A 16,617-nucleotide genomic window follows, 5' to 3' on the forward strand; every position below is an offset into this window, starting at 1 on the left:
ATCAAGCTTTTTCCCCACACCACAGTCATGGTCATTTCATTTCTCTCCCCTTCTGACCCCAATTTTATCATCCCCTTCTGACCCCTTGCAAAAGTGTGGCACCCAGAATTAGGGTGATCTGACTTCTGTAGACCATCATCCCCTTCATTGTGGATGCTCTTTTCTGGATATATAGTTAACCATTTGATCGTGTTAGTGGTCCAACTGCCTGTTGGATTTCTCAATCTAGATCTCCCTCAGGACCTCCGACTCACCTAATCCAAAAATGAAACAATAGTACACCTACTCACAGCAGTGATTCCTGTATCTTACTAAGACCTGCAGATTAGGTTCCTTGCTTCCCACACAGGCAGTATGACCCTGAGCGCTACTAATATAGGGCACCTGTTATACAACTTCCTGACATTTTCTGTTTGCATATGTGGGTTGGGGGAGGGGACCATTTATCCTGATGCAGATTATGCATTTATTCCTATTCATTTTTCAACTCATATTGGACTTCCCCACTCAGACTTGCCTTATCTAAACATATAATCATCATCCACCTGCCCACACTGCCCCTTCTGACTTCTTATCCTCTGGGTATCTGTAATGGATGTTTCCTCCTTGCATCTGGCATAAGAGCTTTTGTGTCTGGCACTTTCTTTCCAAGTTCAAGTTTATAGTTCCCTAGCTCAGCTCTTCATTATCTGCCCTAAGTTGTCCTTCCACCTCCAGCATCCACCCCAGACAGAGATTTCAGGGGCTTCTGTAGGTTTACCTTACGCAACAACAGAAGCCCTCCCCTGAGTCCAGGCCTTTCCCTGACCACTGTTTCCTCCCAAACGCTCAGTGCCCCCAGAGTCAGCCCAGATTCTCATGCCTTTGCCTTGACACATCTGCTATTAGCCAGGTGGTTCTGTCTAAATGTTTTTCCTCATGCTCCCCTACTTGAACCTATACCCATCTTCACCTCCTCTTCGGATGCCTACATCCGAAAACAGGAACCTGTTTGTGCCCCTGTAGTGTCCCTCTTAGACCTAGAACAAAATCCAACAAATGTGTGTTAAATCAGATAAATATATGAATTACTTGCCCCTTTCGTTAATAGGCAGAACGGAGATAGAAGTAGTTGAAAATTACCATGGATATATAGGCATTCCTAGAAATACTCATCATTTCTGAAGCTAAGAGTTTTCCAAAACATATTTGTGAGTTTTTCCAAAACATATTTCCGAACATATTTGTGAGAATATTATTCAAAGTAATCTTGTGGATCTTACTTAATATAATCAAATATATTTAAATAAAAGTCAAAGAATCTAGTTTGGAGGTCCAGTGCTGAGGTTTAGTTTGTTGAAGGTCAAGAAAATTCCTAGCTTGTCCTTTGAAAGAAGTCATACCAGAGAAGAAAAATGATTGACCTAGAGAGGAGGTAGACCTTGCACTTGGATTCACATTAGTACACGTAAGTGAGGAAAACTTCATATAGTCATGGCAACCTGGCTTCTGGGAAAAAGATTTGAGATCATTGGTTAAGGAAAATTAGCTGGGACATCGATTTTGAAGTGATCTGAAGTAATCTAAATTTTCTCCATTACACAAAAGCCTTTGGGAAGGGCATAAAAATATAATAAATTGAATCCTGGTTTTTCATAGGTATTGTAATTTCTATTACCAAAAAATATTTTTCCAAATGTTGATATTTCTAGAACTGTCAGCAGGAGGTGTTTTATTGGAAAATGTTACTATTCTCATGCAAACATCAGCATTTGGAATGACTGATCAGTAGTTAGAGGTCTTTAGTCTGCTTTTATTGTGCCCTTTTCAGACAACAAATGGGTAAGGGAAGACGTCTTCTAAGCTTACCAGAAATGTGACGCTTTGGAATTACCCAGGATTACTATCTTAATTCCTTCCCTCCCTCCCCTGTCACTATGGTTGGGGTAGGTCGGGGGCAGGATCCCCTTTAGGGACAAGGTCGGAGCAGAGGACAGGGTCAGCTTGACTGCAAGAGCTGAAAAATAGAGAGAAACTACTTTTTGTTGGTAGAGGAATGGCAATGGGAAGGTCTCCAGAGGTTTCCTCCACCAGAGGGGAACTGGACTTCCAGGTGCTCTCTTTCCCTTTGCTTTAAGAGTCTACTGTCAGTAAAGACCATCCACCTCATTTACCCAATTCTTACTTCAACAACAGAATTTACATTTGTAAAAGGCATGAGAGGAGTGTATAATATGTTTAAATATATAATATGCCGTACATTAATTAAATATTGACTGAGGTCTCAAAGTATTACTTTCCATGAAGATTTAAATAGTAGAATTCATCTTGGTCTTCAGAGAGAGTCCTGTGGATTGCACAGATTCATAGTAGTGATGATACAGTGCAGTAATCCATGCAATGAAAAAGGTATACAAATTAAGACCCATTAACTAAGTGCCAGGAGGGTTCCTGGCAGTGAGGGATACATGTGTTCAGAAACTCAGAGCAGCCTTGGGGTGTGATGGCAAGGACCAGCAGAGGGGGCAGTGGTGATTGATGAAGCAAAGACGACTCTGGGCTTTGCCACTGACTAGCTGCTGGTGCTGCCCATGAACATCTCTTGCAGCTATAAAATGAGAATTGAATGCTGTCCTCTTCACAAAGCTGCTCTGATGGCTTAAGGGAGTCACATGAAAGGTACTTAACACAGTGCCTTGGCTGTAATCAATTCTTAATAAATGGTAGCAGTTGTCTGCTAGAGTTTGAGATGGCGCTTAAAGGATGGGCAGGATTGTAGCAAGAGATAGCAGTAGATGGTAAGGTGTTTTAGGCTGAGCAGCCACCATGTGTGTGTGTGCGTGTGTGTGTGTGTGTGTGTGTGTGTGTGTGTGTGTGTAGCTCACCAGACAAGGGATAGGGGATAGCCATATGGTATTAGTGACCAGTAAGGCTTTGAGGGCTGTTCTATAAGGAAATGCTGTCCAATAGAAATACAATGTGATGGGGCACCTGTGTGGCTCAGTTGGTTAAGCACCCACCTTCAGCTCAGGTTGTGATCTTGGAGTCCTGGGATTGAGCCCTGATTCAGGCTCCTTCCTCAGTGAGGAGTCTGCTTCTCCCTCTCCCTCTGCCTCTTTCCCCTGCTCATGCTTTCTCTCTATCTCAAATAAATAAATAAAATCTTTAATAAAAGAAATATAATGTGAACCACATATATCATTTTAAATTTTCTAGTGGCTATATTCTTAATTTTTTTTAATAGGTAAAGTTAAATGTTTATTTATTTATTTGCTTGTTTGTTTATTTATTTGACATAGAGCACAAGCAGGGGGAGCAGGAAAGGGAGAAGCAGGCTCCTTGCTAAGCAGGAAGCCCGCTGTGGGGCTCTATCCTAGGACCCAGGGATCATGACCTGAGCCTAAGGCAGGTGCTTAACTGACTGAGGCACCCAGCCACCAAAAATTAATTTTAATAATATATTTTCTTTAATCCAGTATATCAGTTTCAACATGTGCAATGTAAAAATTTTTTAATAATGGGTTTTACATTTTTTCACTAAGACTTCAAAACCTGTTGTGTATTTTCTACTTAACAACACATCTGAATTCGGACTCCCCACATTGTGGGCAATCAATAGCTCTGCAGGGCTAGTGGCTGCTGTGTTGGACAACCCAGCCCTATGGAGTCTTACTTCAATAATAGCAGCACCATTTTCTTTGCACTCTTTCTCTCTGTCCTCCCCCCAGAGAGATAGATGGCAGTGCCTTTCTCTGATATATTTAATTTAGGGAAATGGCAAAGAGAGGGAGAAAACATGCTCCAGGTGACCATCTTTCACAGTTGGTCTAATCCTGAGATAGTCGGGAATAAGGGCTCTTTGGTTAAAGAATTTGGGGAGATACTTGGACATAAATTAACCCTTCCAGATTAGATTCACATAGAGGCTCTGGAAATCTTGCAACAACAACAACAACAATAAAAACAACAACAATAATAACAACAGCACACTGTGTGTAACTCCACATTTCCCAGTTCCTTGGGATTATAGAGCAATGTTTCCTTTTAACACATACTAGCTTAGGTGACATTGTTTGGCAGTCTGTTTTCTTCAATCTACTTTTGCCTTGAGGGTTTCCGTTTTTAAATATTTCATAAGGCTTTAGAGCTTCCGATGAGTATTAGGTGTGTGCAGTCACACCTTACAGATGCTTAATCAGTATTTGTTCATCAGTGAATAGTTGTGATCAAAACACACCCCTATAAATTTAGCTTTTTTTCTTCCATAGAGAAATGAAATTAAAACTCTAGATAATTTAAAGTTGTCAAAGTGAGAAACCCTTTAGTATTCCCTGGAGAAAATCTGGTTTGCTAGGCAACCCATGTAAGTTTGAAATGAATTTACATTTCTCTTAGGAACACGACCATGTTAAAGTTCATGACCAAGTGAGGACAGACACCCTTCGCTGAGGAAATGCCTCTGTGCGCGCTCCATGAGACCAACACAGCAAGGCTGGGACAGCTTCCCAGACCCTTATAGCTGCTTCACCCCTACTGATGGAAAGCCTCCATCTGTCAGCTGTTCTTTTTAACAATCAGTTATATTTTTCTTATATGAAGATGATCTTTATGTGACTGGTGTTTGATGTTTCTGTATGGAGGATTTTATAACATATGCCATATGTTATATATCTACCGTTAGCTCAGTTTTATATCTATACTTAAGACTTGTTTGGGTTTGCTGAATTCTTGTCTTTTTGTAAGTCAGAACCCCTTTGGAAATTGGCTAATTATATTTTGCCTGGCAGCTTTTTTCCCCCCAGGGGCTCAGAACACTTTGTCTTAAGCACTTAGGGATGCTACTGCAGCAATGTGGGTGAAAATTGAATATTGGTGGCAATATTGAATTCTCTCTATTTTTTGTCTGTGTCGTGACAGCACTAGACACCTGAAACTATGGTCTGGTGTTATAAGCATGGTAACTAAGAGTCACAGCAAACCCCCTTCTCCTGATGGCCAGATGTGTTTATCAGCCTCCTTAGTGCATTATTTTGCTAAATTAGAATTGGAAGTGTATGCCAGGATGCTAAAACTCAGTCAACAGTATTAATGCAAATACCTGCATCAGGCTCCGTATTGTGTGATAAACAATGGTGCATGAGCAATGGGAAAATTAAGACTAGAACCCCTGAGCTACACACATTGAAACATCATTGAATTTGAGGAGTGGTTAGTCTGGGTGTCCACCAGGAAGTTGTTTAAAGATTTTTCAAATAGATGAGTACACAGGCATATGTGCATAGAAGAGGGAATGTACCTATGAGCTTGACCTTTCCTGTTTTATCAAATGAAAGATTGGATTATACAGATTTTCAAAATGGGCATCTATAAATATGGATTTATTCTCAGGGGTTCATACATCCTCTGTGGGAATTGTTGAAATACGTGTTTATTCTGAGGATAGTGTTTACTAATTACTTTAACTATTCTGGGTCATCTAAGGCAGTGTTTTTCGAACTGTGGGTCATGACCTCCCTCAGAGATTGTGAAATGGGAAGTTGGGCACATACAGCCTTGTCTGTTTGTTTTTTTTTTTTTAAAGATTTATTTATTTATTTGAGAGAGAGAGGGAGAGTGTGTGTGTGTGCATATGTGAGTGGGTAGAGGCACAGAGGGAGAGAATCTCAAGCAGAGCACAGAGCCCATAGTGGGGCTCCATCCCACAACCCATGAGGTCATGACCTGGGCCAAAACCAGGAGTCAGAAACATAACTGACTGGGCCACCCAGGTGCCCCCAGCCTTGTTTTCAATAAAAGTGAATGGGATAGAAAACATCAGAACATAAGAGCTAAGTACTGTTTTATAAAATGTTTATTTCTGGGGCTTGTGGGTGACTCAGTCAATTAAGGATCTGACTCAGTTTTGGCCCAGGTCATGATCTCAGGGTCCTGGGATCAAGCCTGTATCAGGCTTCATGCTTAGCTTGGAGTCTGCTTGAGATTTTTCTCTCCCTCTCCTTCCGCCCATCCCACTTATGCTCTCTCTCTCTCTTCCTCTCACTCTCATAAATAAATAAAATCTTTAAAAAAAGATTTCTGTTTTGAATGTATGTGTATGGTATCAGTCATGATGTGAAAAGTATTTTTTACTGTGGACCAAAGTCAAAAAAGTTTGAAAGCCATTAATTGCTAGATCTCTGGTTCTTCACCTTTGCTGCACACTGGAATCACCCAGTGGGCTTTGAAAAATAGGGCTGCAGGGGTACAACCCCTGGGGATTCTACTGTTGTTGATTTTGGGTGTGACCTAAGCATGGGGCATGCTTAAAACTTTTTAGATATGTAAGCAGGAAGAAGAGCCCTTGAAGAGCGGAGCCTTCTGGACACGTTCTGCTAGGTAATTTCGGTGCCTGCCATTGGATTTGCATTTATTTAATTTGCCTTGGGACCAAGTGGTCCTACAAATTTGAATTGTGGCAGGGTCCAGGGAAGGAGCAGAGCAGGCTTAGGACACAGAGAATGCCTGCCCCCAAGGAAAGATTGGTGCAGTCTAGTGGGGTAAGAAATGAAAGCTTCATAGTAGTTCGGCTTGAGAAATGTGGAGGGAGAGTGGAAAAGAGACTGGGATCATTAGAACTGTGTAAGCATTCCACCTGCCATTCCACTTTATGAGCACATGGCCCAGAGTCAGCATGATAGGGGGCCCCAGCCTGCTCTGACCCCAGGTGGTCTGTTTATGGGTGCCTCCCTCTCTTGCAAGCCTCTCCACACACCAAATTGCATTTAAGGGTGATTCTTTTTCTTTTTTCTTTTTAATTTTTTAAAAAGATTTTATTTATTTATTTGACAGACAGAGATCACAAGTAGGCAGAGAGGCAGGCAGAGAGAGAGGGGGAAGCAGGCTCCCTGACGAGCAGAGAGCCCGATGTGGGGCTCAATCCCAGGACTGTGGGATCGTGACCCAAGCTGAAGGCAGAAGCTTAACCCATTGAGCCACCCAGGTGCCGTAATTTAATTTTTTATGATTTAATTTTTTAAAACTTTGATTCCACTATAGTTAACATACAGTGTTATAGTAGTTTCAGGTGTCCAGTATAGTGACTCAACAGTTCTGTATATTACTAATCTACCTTGTTGAGGGTTTTTATCATGAATGGACGTTGTCCTTTGTCAAATGCTTTTTCTGCATCTTTTGAAAAGATCACATGACTTTTCTGCTTTCTCTGGTTGATGTAATGTATCACATTGATTGATTTCTGAATATTGAACCATCTTTGCATCTGGGACTAAATCCCACTTGATTTGTGGTGAATGATTTCTTCTTTTTTTAAAAAAGGTTTTATTTATTTGACAGAGATCACAAGTAGGCAGAGGCAGGCAGAGAGAGAGGAAGGGAAGCAGGCTCCCCGCTGAGCAGAGAGCCCAATGTGGGGCTCCATCCCAGGACCCTGAGATCATGACCTGAGCCAAAGGCAGAGGCTTAACCTACTGAGCCACCCAAGCACCCCTGTGGTGAATAATTTCTTAACTTAGTGTTGGATTTAGTTTGTTAATATTTTGTGAGAATTTTTGCATCCACGTTCATCAAGAATATTGGCCTGTAGTTCTCTTTTTTAGTGGAGTCTTTATCTGGTTTTGGTTTCAGGGTAATGTTGGCCTCTTATAGAACAAATTTGGAAGTTTTCCTTCCTTTTCTCCTTTTTGGAATAGTTTGAGAAGAATCAGTATCAGTTCTTCGTTGTGTGTTTGGTAGCCTTCCCCTGTGAAGCCATCTGGTCCTGAACTTTAATTAGCTGGGAGTTTCTTGATGACTGATTCAATATCATTGCTGGGAATCATTCTATTCACATTTTCTATCTCTTCCTGATTCACTTTTGGGAGGCTGTGTGTTTCTAGGAATTTATCGACTTCTTCCAGGTTGTCCAATGTGTTGGCATATAATTTTTTCATAAAATTCTCTTACAATCCTTTGCATTTCTGTGCTGTTGGTTGTTCTTTCTCCTTTTTCATTTCTAATTGTATTTAAGTATTTCCTCCCTCTCTCTCTCTTTCTCCCCCTTCCCTCTCTCTCTCCCTTTTTATGAATGTAGCTAAAAGTTTATCAATTTTGTTGATCTTTTCAAAGAATGAGCTTCTGGTTTCATTGACCTGTTTTATTTTTATACTTTGTTTCATGTATCTTCTCTAATTTTTATTATGTCCTTCCTTCTGCTGATTTTGGGTTTTGTTTGTTCTTCTCTTTCAAGCTCTTTTAGGTGTGAGGTTGACTTGTTTATTTGAGATTTTTCTTGCTTCTTAGGGTAAGCCTGTATTAATATGAACTTCCCACTTAGAACAGCTTTTGCTCTTTCTCAAAGATTTTGGACTATTTTATTTTCATTTTCATTTGTCTCCATGTATTTTTAAATTTCTTCTTTGATTTTTTTGGTTGCCCCATTCATTGTTTAGTACCATATTATTTAACCTCCAGACTTTTTTCTTTTGATTTCTAGTTTCAGATCATTATGGTCAGAAAAGATGCATGGTATGAATTTGTTGAGACTTATTTTGTGGCATAATATGTGATCTGTTCTGGAGAACGTTCCTTGTTCACTTGAAAAGAATGTGTATTCTGCTGTTTTAGGATTGAATGTTCTGAAAACATTTGTTAAATCCATCTGGTCCAATGTGTCATTCAAAGCCACTGTTTGTTTTGTTGATTTTCTGTTTGGATGATCTGTCCATTGATGTAACTGGAATATTAAAGTCCCCTACTGTGACTGCATTACTATTAATTACTTCATTTATGTTTGTTATTAAGTTTTATGTATTTATGCACCTATTTACAGTTGTTATATCTCATTGTTCCTTTTATGGTTATACGTTTTTCTTCTTTGTCTTTTGTTACAGTCTTTGTTTTAAAATTTTAAGGAAAATTCTTGGTTTATTCTCTTATGATAGTCCTTCCCGCACAGAAGAGGAAACTCTGCTATATTCATGTTACAAGGAATGACTGAGTTTTAGCCAAACAACATCATCTAATACATTAAATTAATCTCATTACTTCTAATTGTATTGGTTTCCATTCCTGTTGTTATATGGCTTCCTTTGCTTGGTGTCACTGTGTGGCTTACCCAGAATATAGTGGGTCAGTAAATTAACTCCCAACTCCTTGTATATCTGTTAGCAGAAATTAGAAGACATTGTGAAGTGATGTGAATGGGCCCTAAAGCTTACTTTGACTATTTATCAGTAATCTTACCTATGTATATGTGACATAGGAGTCAGAGGAAAACCTGTATTAAAAAAGAAAGTTGGGGGGCGCCCGGGTGGCACAGTTGGTTGAGCGTCTGACTCTTGTGTCTGCTTAGGTCATGATCTCAGGATCCTGGGATGGAACCTCTGGTCAGGCTCTGCACTCAGCAGGGAATCTGCTTGAGGATTCTCTCCTCTCTGCCCCTCCCCCTACTTGCACACTCATGAGCACACTCTCTCTAAAATAAATGAATACATCTCTTTCTTTTTTGTTTTTAAGATTTTATTTATTTGACACAGAGAGAGCACAGGAAGGGGAGCAGCAGGCAGAGGGAGAAGGAGAAGCAGGCTCCCTGCTGAGCAAAGAGCACAACATGGGGCCTGAGACGCAGCTGGGATTCAAGATCAAATGCGTTGCCCCCAGATCTGAGAACTGAATCTTCTCGAGAGTGAGGAGAGGGTCGGGGAGGCTGTTCCAGGCCAGAAGCCAAACTGGAATCCAGAGAATGAAGGGATGCAAGGGACGTGATGTGCTGGAGAGGGAGTCAGTCCAGTTACACAGCCTGATGGAGGAGCTGAAACCATGGAATATTACCAAAGAGTAGCAAAAATAAAATGAGAGAATCTTCTTACACTGATGTAGGGAGTTTGATAGGACATCTTGAGCATGGAATACACAAGGTGTAGGATGACACACAATGAACATTTATTTAGAAAAGAAACACATGTGTGTATGTGTGTGGGTAGGGGAGAGAGAAGGAGAGAGTCAATCTATAACAGTGTTCACCTCTGCCAAGGATGTGGGCTCCAGGTGTTAGTGGTTGTGGTCAAAAGAATTTGAGCTTTGATCTAATAGTTGTGTTTTATTTCTGGGTTTTTGTTTGTTTGTTTGTTTGTTTTGTGTGTGTGTGTGTGTGTGAGTGATTTGACTGCATTTGTGTGCTCAGGTAATTTTGGAAAGGTTAGGGCTTTGATACAAAAAAGTGAAATAGGGGGATAAGTCAGAATTTCATATTCAGATTGGTCCCATCTCCAAAGTTCTAGACTGGAAGATTGCACAACTCTTTAAATTTGTAGATGCTGATATGATGCAAGGGGATAATAGAAAACAAATTGACACTTAAATGATACAAAGACAGCTTGGTTACTAATTAGCTCCATTTTTTTTTTTTTAAGTGAAAGACTTTTTTGGGAGTTTTAGAAATCTGAGCATTAGCATAGGGATTTAGAGGACATTCTGGTAAAGAACGCCTGTCTTTAGTTACCTGGTCCAGAGATGGGAATGAGGGCCAGACAAGGAAGGGAAGGCCATTGGCTGCACTCCTAGCCATCACTGGATCCTTCCAGAGCCCAGTGAGACAAGTCCTCTATGTGGTTGCACATGATATTTTTAAAATGCTTCCAAAACCCTAAATGGCTAATTCTGTGTGTTGTAGATGGAGGCAAAAGATCCGGACTGCTGAACTTCCACTGGAAAAGATAAAATGTTCAAGCCCTTCGGGACATTGGAGAGGCTGGGACTGAACTGAAGAGGGAGACAGGACATGCCGGCGTGAAGGGTATGTAACATCGAAATGATAAAACCCGGTGTGTGGCATCCTGGGGATGTTTCTCGTTTCCAGTTTGTTCTGTGCCGTCGGAGAGACTGTGCGCTCTAGCTTGGTTGACAGGGGTGTGACTTTTCTGACGGGCAGCTGCATCCCTGTTTCCAGGTATCTGAGGGAATCAGCGTGTGATGGATGGCCGCAGGGTCAAACCAACGCCAAGGCGGTTGAGGAGAGCATAAACCATAGCTCCCATTTATGGAGCATGGACTACGTGGCAGGTGAGGCTCTAAGCACTTTAATGGATTGATTCATTGAATTCACATACCACCACCATGAAGGAGGCTCAGCTGCTATCCCCATCATAGAAATGTGGCTATCAAGGAGCACAAAGAAGCTGGTTCCTCACCAAGGAGGGTTGCGATGGTGAGGACCCCATCCCAGCATAAAAGCCTTACTCTGTCTGCTCTCTCCCTCTCTTGTACATTTCTTCCATCACCACCTTTCTCTCTCTCTCTCTCTCTCTCTCTCTCTCTCTCTCTTTTTTTCCCCCGTAGCATCATATAACAGGGAAATAGCATCAAAGGGATGTCAGTAGACACCACTGGCAGATCTGATTTTCCAAAAGTGGCCACAACAACCTTGCCATGTTCCCTCAGGCAGGGAAGTACATTTTCACTCTCCTGGAATCTGGGTAGAACTCAGTGACAGAGAGGTGGCAGGAGGGACACAGAGTGGTCTCAGAGCCAGATCATTGAAGATGACATGGCTTCTCCTTGGCTCGCTCTCATTCTTTAGGCACATTTGTCTTTGAGACCAGCTACCATTGGCCCAATCCCCTTATAAAGGCCATGTTTCAGGGTTCTAGCTGCCAGTCCCACATAAGGCCACACAGACACGTGAGCGAGACTTTGGGTGGCTCCAGCCGCCAGCCTTGGATCTTCCTCCACTGAGGCCAGGGAGAAAAGACAAGCTGTCTCTGATGAACTGTTCGGCCATGTTTGGCCCTGCCCCCACAGTGGATTCATGAACAACACCAACATCCAACATTGTCTTCGTTTCAAGGTCTCTCATTTATAACCGCTGCAACACCATTTAAGGTCGAGGGCATTGCACTCATTTACAAGTAAGGAAATAGGAGCCCATTGAGATGATGTGACTCACCCAGGGCCACACAATGAGCTGGGATCTGAGCCCAGGGCTAGTCTACCCAGGCTTATGAGATCTGCCAGTGCCCAGACGTCCGCTCCTTCTGGATCAAGAGTTGGGGTGTGGGCTGCCTTTTAGACACTGCTGCTCTCAGAGAAAGCCAACCCATCTGGCATAAGACGACAAGACAATAACATAGGAGAACTGGTTTTATATAGTCTGTTGTGATTGTTTCCTTAATATGAACCCCAAATCAATGCTGCCAGTCCTGGTCTAGACATACAGTTCTCTCAGGAAGCCAACCACCTTCCCTCCATGAGCTTAGACAGCTTGGGATCTGCTCATGGCACAGAAGATACTTTTCCCTGTCATGTGAAATAATAGTCATTTGTGTGACCAGATACTTCTGTATCATCAACATGGCTATTTCTTGTTTGACTTCAGGCTCCCTGAGGCCAGCAGGGAGCCTGTCTCCTGTCTTCTCACCTCATGTCTTCTAGCGCAGGTTCTGGCTCCCAGCAGGCAGACAATAAATAAAGGTGTGAGAAAGAAATACCTCAGAGCATCAACCAAGAATTTTCTTAACAGTGATGACAGTAGGGTAAGGAAGTGCAAAATTCCAGATATAAATACCAACATCTTATCTTGCTGCTAAAGATTTGTCTTTTGAGGTCAGAGGTTTCTTTTTTCACTTCCTCGGTCTTTCCTGTGAGATAAAACATCTTCACATTTGGCTTCTGTAAAAAAAACAACTTCAGTGAAAATCAGTGGTCAGTTAACAATAGCGGGAACAGGCAGGGCTCCAAGATGCTCTATTTCACCCCGTTGTTACCCAAATGAAAAATACTTTCAGAGGTGCGACACAGGAGAATTGACCTTGGTGCAAATGTTGAAACGTGACACATAGCTTCTGCATTCATTCCAGGTAGCCTTACTCATGGGAATGATGGCACATGGGTCTTTCATTTTGTGTTTAGTTTTGTGAGTGTCATTGCAGCTTCTCAAGAACTGTGAATAACTCCCATCACTACCTTGTCCAGAATGTCCACTATTTTACCCTACGCTTAGCAGGTGTAGGGCTCCTGTAATAAAGGAGGTGGCAGCAGGACCAGATTATGAGGATTTTTTTTTATTATGAAGGATAAATAAATGCATGCAAAATGCAAGGCAAGTTTAAGTCTTCTGTCCTATTTTACGGCCCAATCCATCAGTTAGCTTTTGCTACCTTAAAAAATAAAAAAAGCCAACCCCAGAACATAGTAGCTTAAAATAATAGCCATTTATTTAGTTAAGGATTTTGCAGGTTGATGGTCTGGGCTGGGCTCTGCTGGCCTGGCTGGTGCAGCTAGGCTGACACATGTGTTTTCAGTTAGTGGCCGGTTTGGCGATGGTGGCCTCGCCTGGGATGGCTCACCTCTGTTCTGAGGGTCTGTCATCCGCCCACGGGTTAGGGCTCCAAGAGAGTGAGCACGCGAGCCTCCTCGAGGCTAGGGCTTGAAATGACACAGGACTGCATCTGCCAGATTCTTTTGGTCAAAACAGGTCACAGGCCAATCCAGATTCAAGAGAAGAGAAATCAACTCCAGCCCTTGATGGGGGGAATTGCAAAGCTGCCTTGCAAAAGGCAGGCGTGTAGGAAGAGTAGAGAACTGTGGTTGTCTTTGCAACCCACAATACCACGTGAAATGCCAGTATTGTATGAAGGGAATTAACAACATTATGATAGAGAATGAAAGGAAACCACATGCATAGCTGGTAACTTACGAGAAAAATGGCACTGGGCTGAGAAGGGAGGACAGCAGGAAGAAGTTGAGATGGGTATAGCCTAGAAGAGCCAAGGCCATTCTCTCCTTTCCCCTCCCGCCTCACTCTGTAAAAGCGGGATTGAGAGGGAGGGGTGAGGCAGAGCAAAGGGGGTGTAGTTGGTAGGAAAGATTCTTTTTCTCTTTCCTCCCGTTGTCAGTGGTGGGGTGGGGAGTGGCAGGTGATGAAGGTGTGGCTCTCTCATGTCTCACTTGGGGGAGCCAGTAGAGAGGGTAGGGAAGGGTTAAATGGTCTGTCTCCCGAATGGCTTTGTTTCCATGGGATCTCAGGAAGGCTTCAGCTACAAACACTGGGCCTCGTGAAACTACCACTGAGTTCATGGTCACATTTCATTTTCTCAACAGCCCTATAAGGGTGGGATCATTATTATCCTCACTTTACAGATGGGGAAACTGAGTGCTAAGAGCTCCAGTAACTTGCCCTCGGTCACAGTTAGGTATTGACGCAGATAGGGTTCAAAGCCCAGCTGTGTGATGGCTTCCACGGTGCACTTGGCTGAATCCTGCCATGCTGATGTCACCTGTGGGTTCTACAGAAATGGTGTGATCAGAGCACGTGGGATTTACTCCCTCCCCTTCCCCTGACCTCTGTTTGGATCTTGGAATGAGGAGCATGCAGTGGAAGGGTAGGGCTGGTGGGATGACTTGACCCGTGGAGAATCTGGCAAGCAGCAAGTAAGCAGCTACCTTTGGGAAGACCCCCTGCTTCCCCGGGGTAAGCAGGGATGGGTCATTTTCAGTCCCAACTGAGTGATCCATCTCCTCTTCCTGGCTGAGTCCTGAGGCCCCAGCCGCCGGGTTTGAATGTTGTATTTCTCGGTACCCAGAGGGTGCTCTGGTAGAGTGTAGTGGAAGCATAGGCCTCACCAGACCAAGATCCTCAGCCCACTATTGGGCCCGTCTGAAACAGCTCCACTAGAAATACCTCCCAAGCCTCAGTGCACACAGGGGAGCACAGCCTGACTGATGTCTTTCACGGGATTCCTCTCGGATGTTCTCTGGTTCTCCAGCTTCTTCTCTTTCGATGTGGCTGGATCTCACCTATGAAATACGGTGGAGAATGCTTGTTTTTCCTGTTGCCACTGCCTGTTTAGTTAAAGGCTAGTGCTGCCATCCACTGGCTGAGAATTTTAAAGGGGTTTCATGAAGAATTTCTCTGTTTTCTCGTCATTGTTCTTTTCCCCTCTGTAGTTTCCTCAATTTTACTGGTTCTTTCCTACCTGCAGAGGCAGCTTAGAAGCCCGATAGCAATAAGGACAAGTGAGTCTTGTTGGAAATAGTAACATTGCTTTATGGTTCGCAATGTCAAGGCCTATTCTAGGTCCATTACCCATTCTTTCCTCACGTGGCCCTGAGAGGTAGTGTCTTTGTCCCCATTTTACAGATGAGAAAATGGAGAGTGGTGAAGTCATTGTGTGTCATGGTGTCTGGCACAATCGAGTGCTTGATGAATGTTAGCTTTTATTTGTAAAGATGGGCCATATCCTAGCTTGCATCAAGAATTTGTGTGCAATGACACAACTGGACACTCCGTGAAGGAGACGGTGAGGTTGGGAGGGCAGGAGGCCATCAGGATGTGACTGTGAGCAGGTGACAGTGGGTACCTGGGGCTCAATCCCACTGGGGGATCTGTAGGACACATCTTGGAATTGTCCCACCGAGGGACACGGAAGCTGGGATATTCTTGGAGAAATCACAGGGATCTTTTCAAAGCGATTGCGGACTTCATCATTGTATCCTGTATGTTGCCACCCGTTTGTCCCAGGAAAGGAAACAAGGAAAAGCTATTGTGCATCGTTCCCCTTGGCTTCCTGTACTTCCCCTTTGTTCTCTGGCTGGGCTGTCACCATGCAGCATACTACGACCATACTCAGTGGAAAATTTACAATGAGCATTTACTTATTAGCTCATGCAACTACAGGTTGACTGGGGTTTGACTGATCTGGGTTGAGTTCACCTGGGTGGCTCTGCCTCTGGCATAGGTCCAGCTAGGCTTGGCTTCTCTTGGCTGAGATACAGGCTCCGACCAGTTCACCTGAGCGCGTTCTGAGTGAGGCTGGTGGGCAGTTGCTACCCAAAGCAGGCTCTTCTCATGGCCATGACAGAGGTACAGGGGTACAAGTGGAAACCCAAAAGGCCTCTTCACGGAGATTTCTGTATTATCTTATTGTCTAAAGGAAGTCTTGTGGCCAAACCCAAGTTAACATGCAGAGAGGTACGTTCGGCTTGGCTTAGAATCAATAAGGCACTCTACTGTGCTTCCTTTGCCTGGGCTAACCTATGCAAATACAATGTGAAATTTAAAAGTTTTACCAGTGCCAGTCTTCGTTATCACCTTGGGCAAAATCCCAAATCTTTAATGACATTCTAATTTAGTATTAAATGAGAGATGGTTATTGAAAGCCGCATACCCTCAGGTTGCAGAGGAACCTGTCTCAGTCCTCAACTGGGGATTGTTGCCTTATCTCATACCAGGACAGCTCATTATGGACTCACAAAGTGTCTGGAGGTGTTGAGCTCTTCTGTTCCAGTTACAACTGGACACCACCTAGGTAGCTGCCTCAGATGGTGAGACTTGGCATCTGCCCCTACAGTTGCTCAAGCTCCGAGTAAAAGAAGAGCAGCAAGTGGAATGAATAAATTGTCAGTTATAGGGATGTGTGTATTTTCCTACATTTTAGGAGAAGGCTGGAATCCTGTAAAAATCTCATTTCTCTGCTCTTCTCAGTACCTTGGCGCTCTCAGCTGGCGGGACGACAATTTGGCTGGAAGGAGAAGAGGGAGAGCTTTTATGTTGGTTGGAATTTGCAGCCATAAATTTACAGGACTTTTTCCAAGTTAGCATGGAAAAGACTTGCCGTTGAAATGCTTTTTGTGAGTTATAAGTCATAAAGCATATGCTCAGGGTGG

The 16,617-nt window shown here is 43.1% G+C and overlaps 1 protein-coding gene across 6 annotated transcripts in view; it reads left to right on the top strand.

Moving 5' to 3' along the window:
• The window catches only part of RIN2 (Ras and Rab interactor 2), a 229,791-nt gene that overhangs the window by 33,749 nt on the left and 179,425 nt on the right, over positions 1 to 16,617 (top strand). For 4 of the 6 annotated variants that reach the window (XM_059134158.1, XM_059134164.1, XM_059134159.1 and 1 more), the window contains 2 exons: positions 10,628 to 10,750; positions 10,904 to 11,016. In XM_059134158.1, the coding sequence (XP_058990141.1) occupies positions 11,001 to 11,016 (16 nt within the window). In that variant the 5' untranslated portion in view covers positions 10,628 to 10,750; positions 10,904 to 11,000. Of the gene's footprint in view, positions 1 to 10,627; positions 10,751 to 10,903; positions 11,017 to 16,617 lie in introns of those variants that run through there. The other 2 variants (XM_059134162.1, XM_059134163.1) reach the window with 2 other exon arrangements.

The sequence above is a fragment of the Mustela lutreola genome, chromosome 9, assembly GCF_030435805.1.
Source record: "Mustela lutreola isolate mMusLut2 chromosome 9, mMusLut2.pri, whole genome shotgun sequence".
Classification (NCBI taxonomy): Eukaryota; Metazoa; Chordata; class Mammalia; order Carnivora; family Mustelidae; genus Mustela; species Mustela lutreola.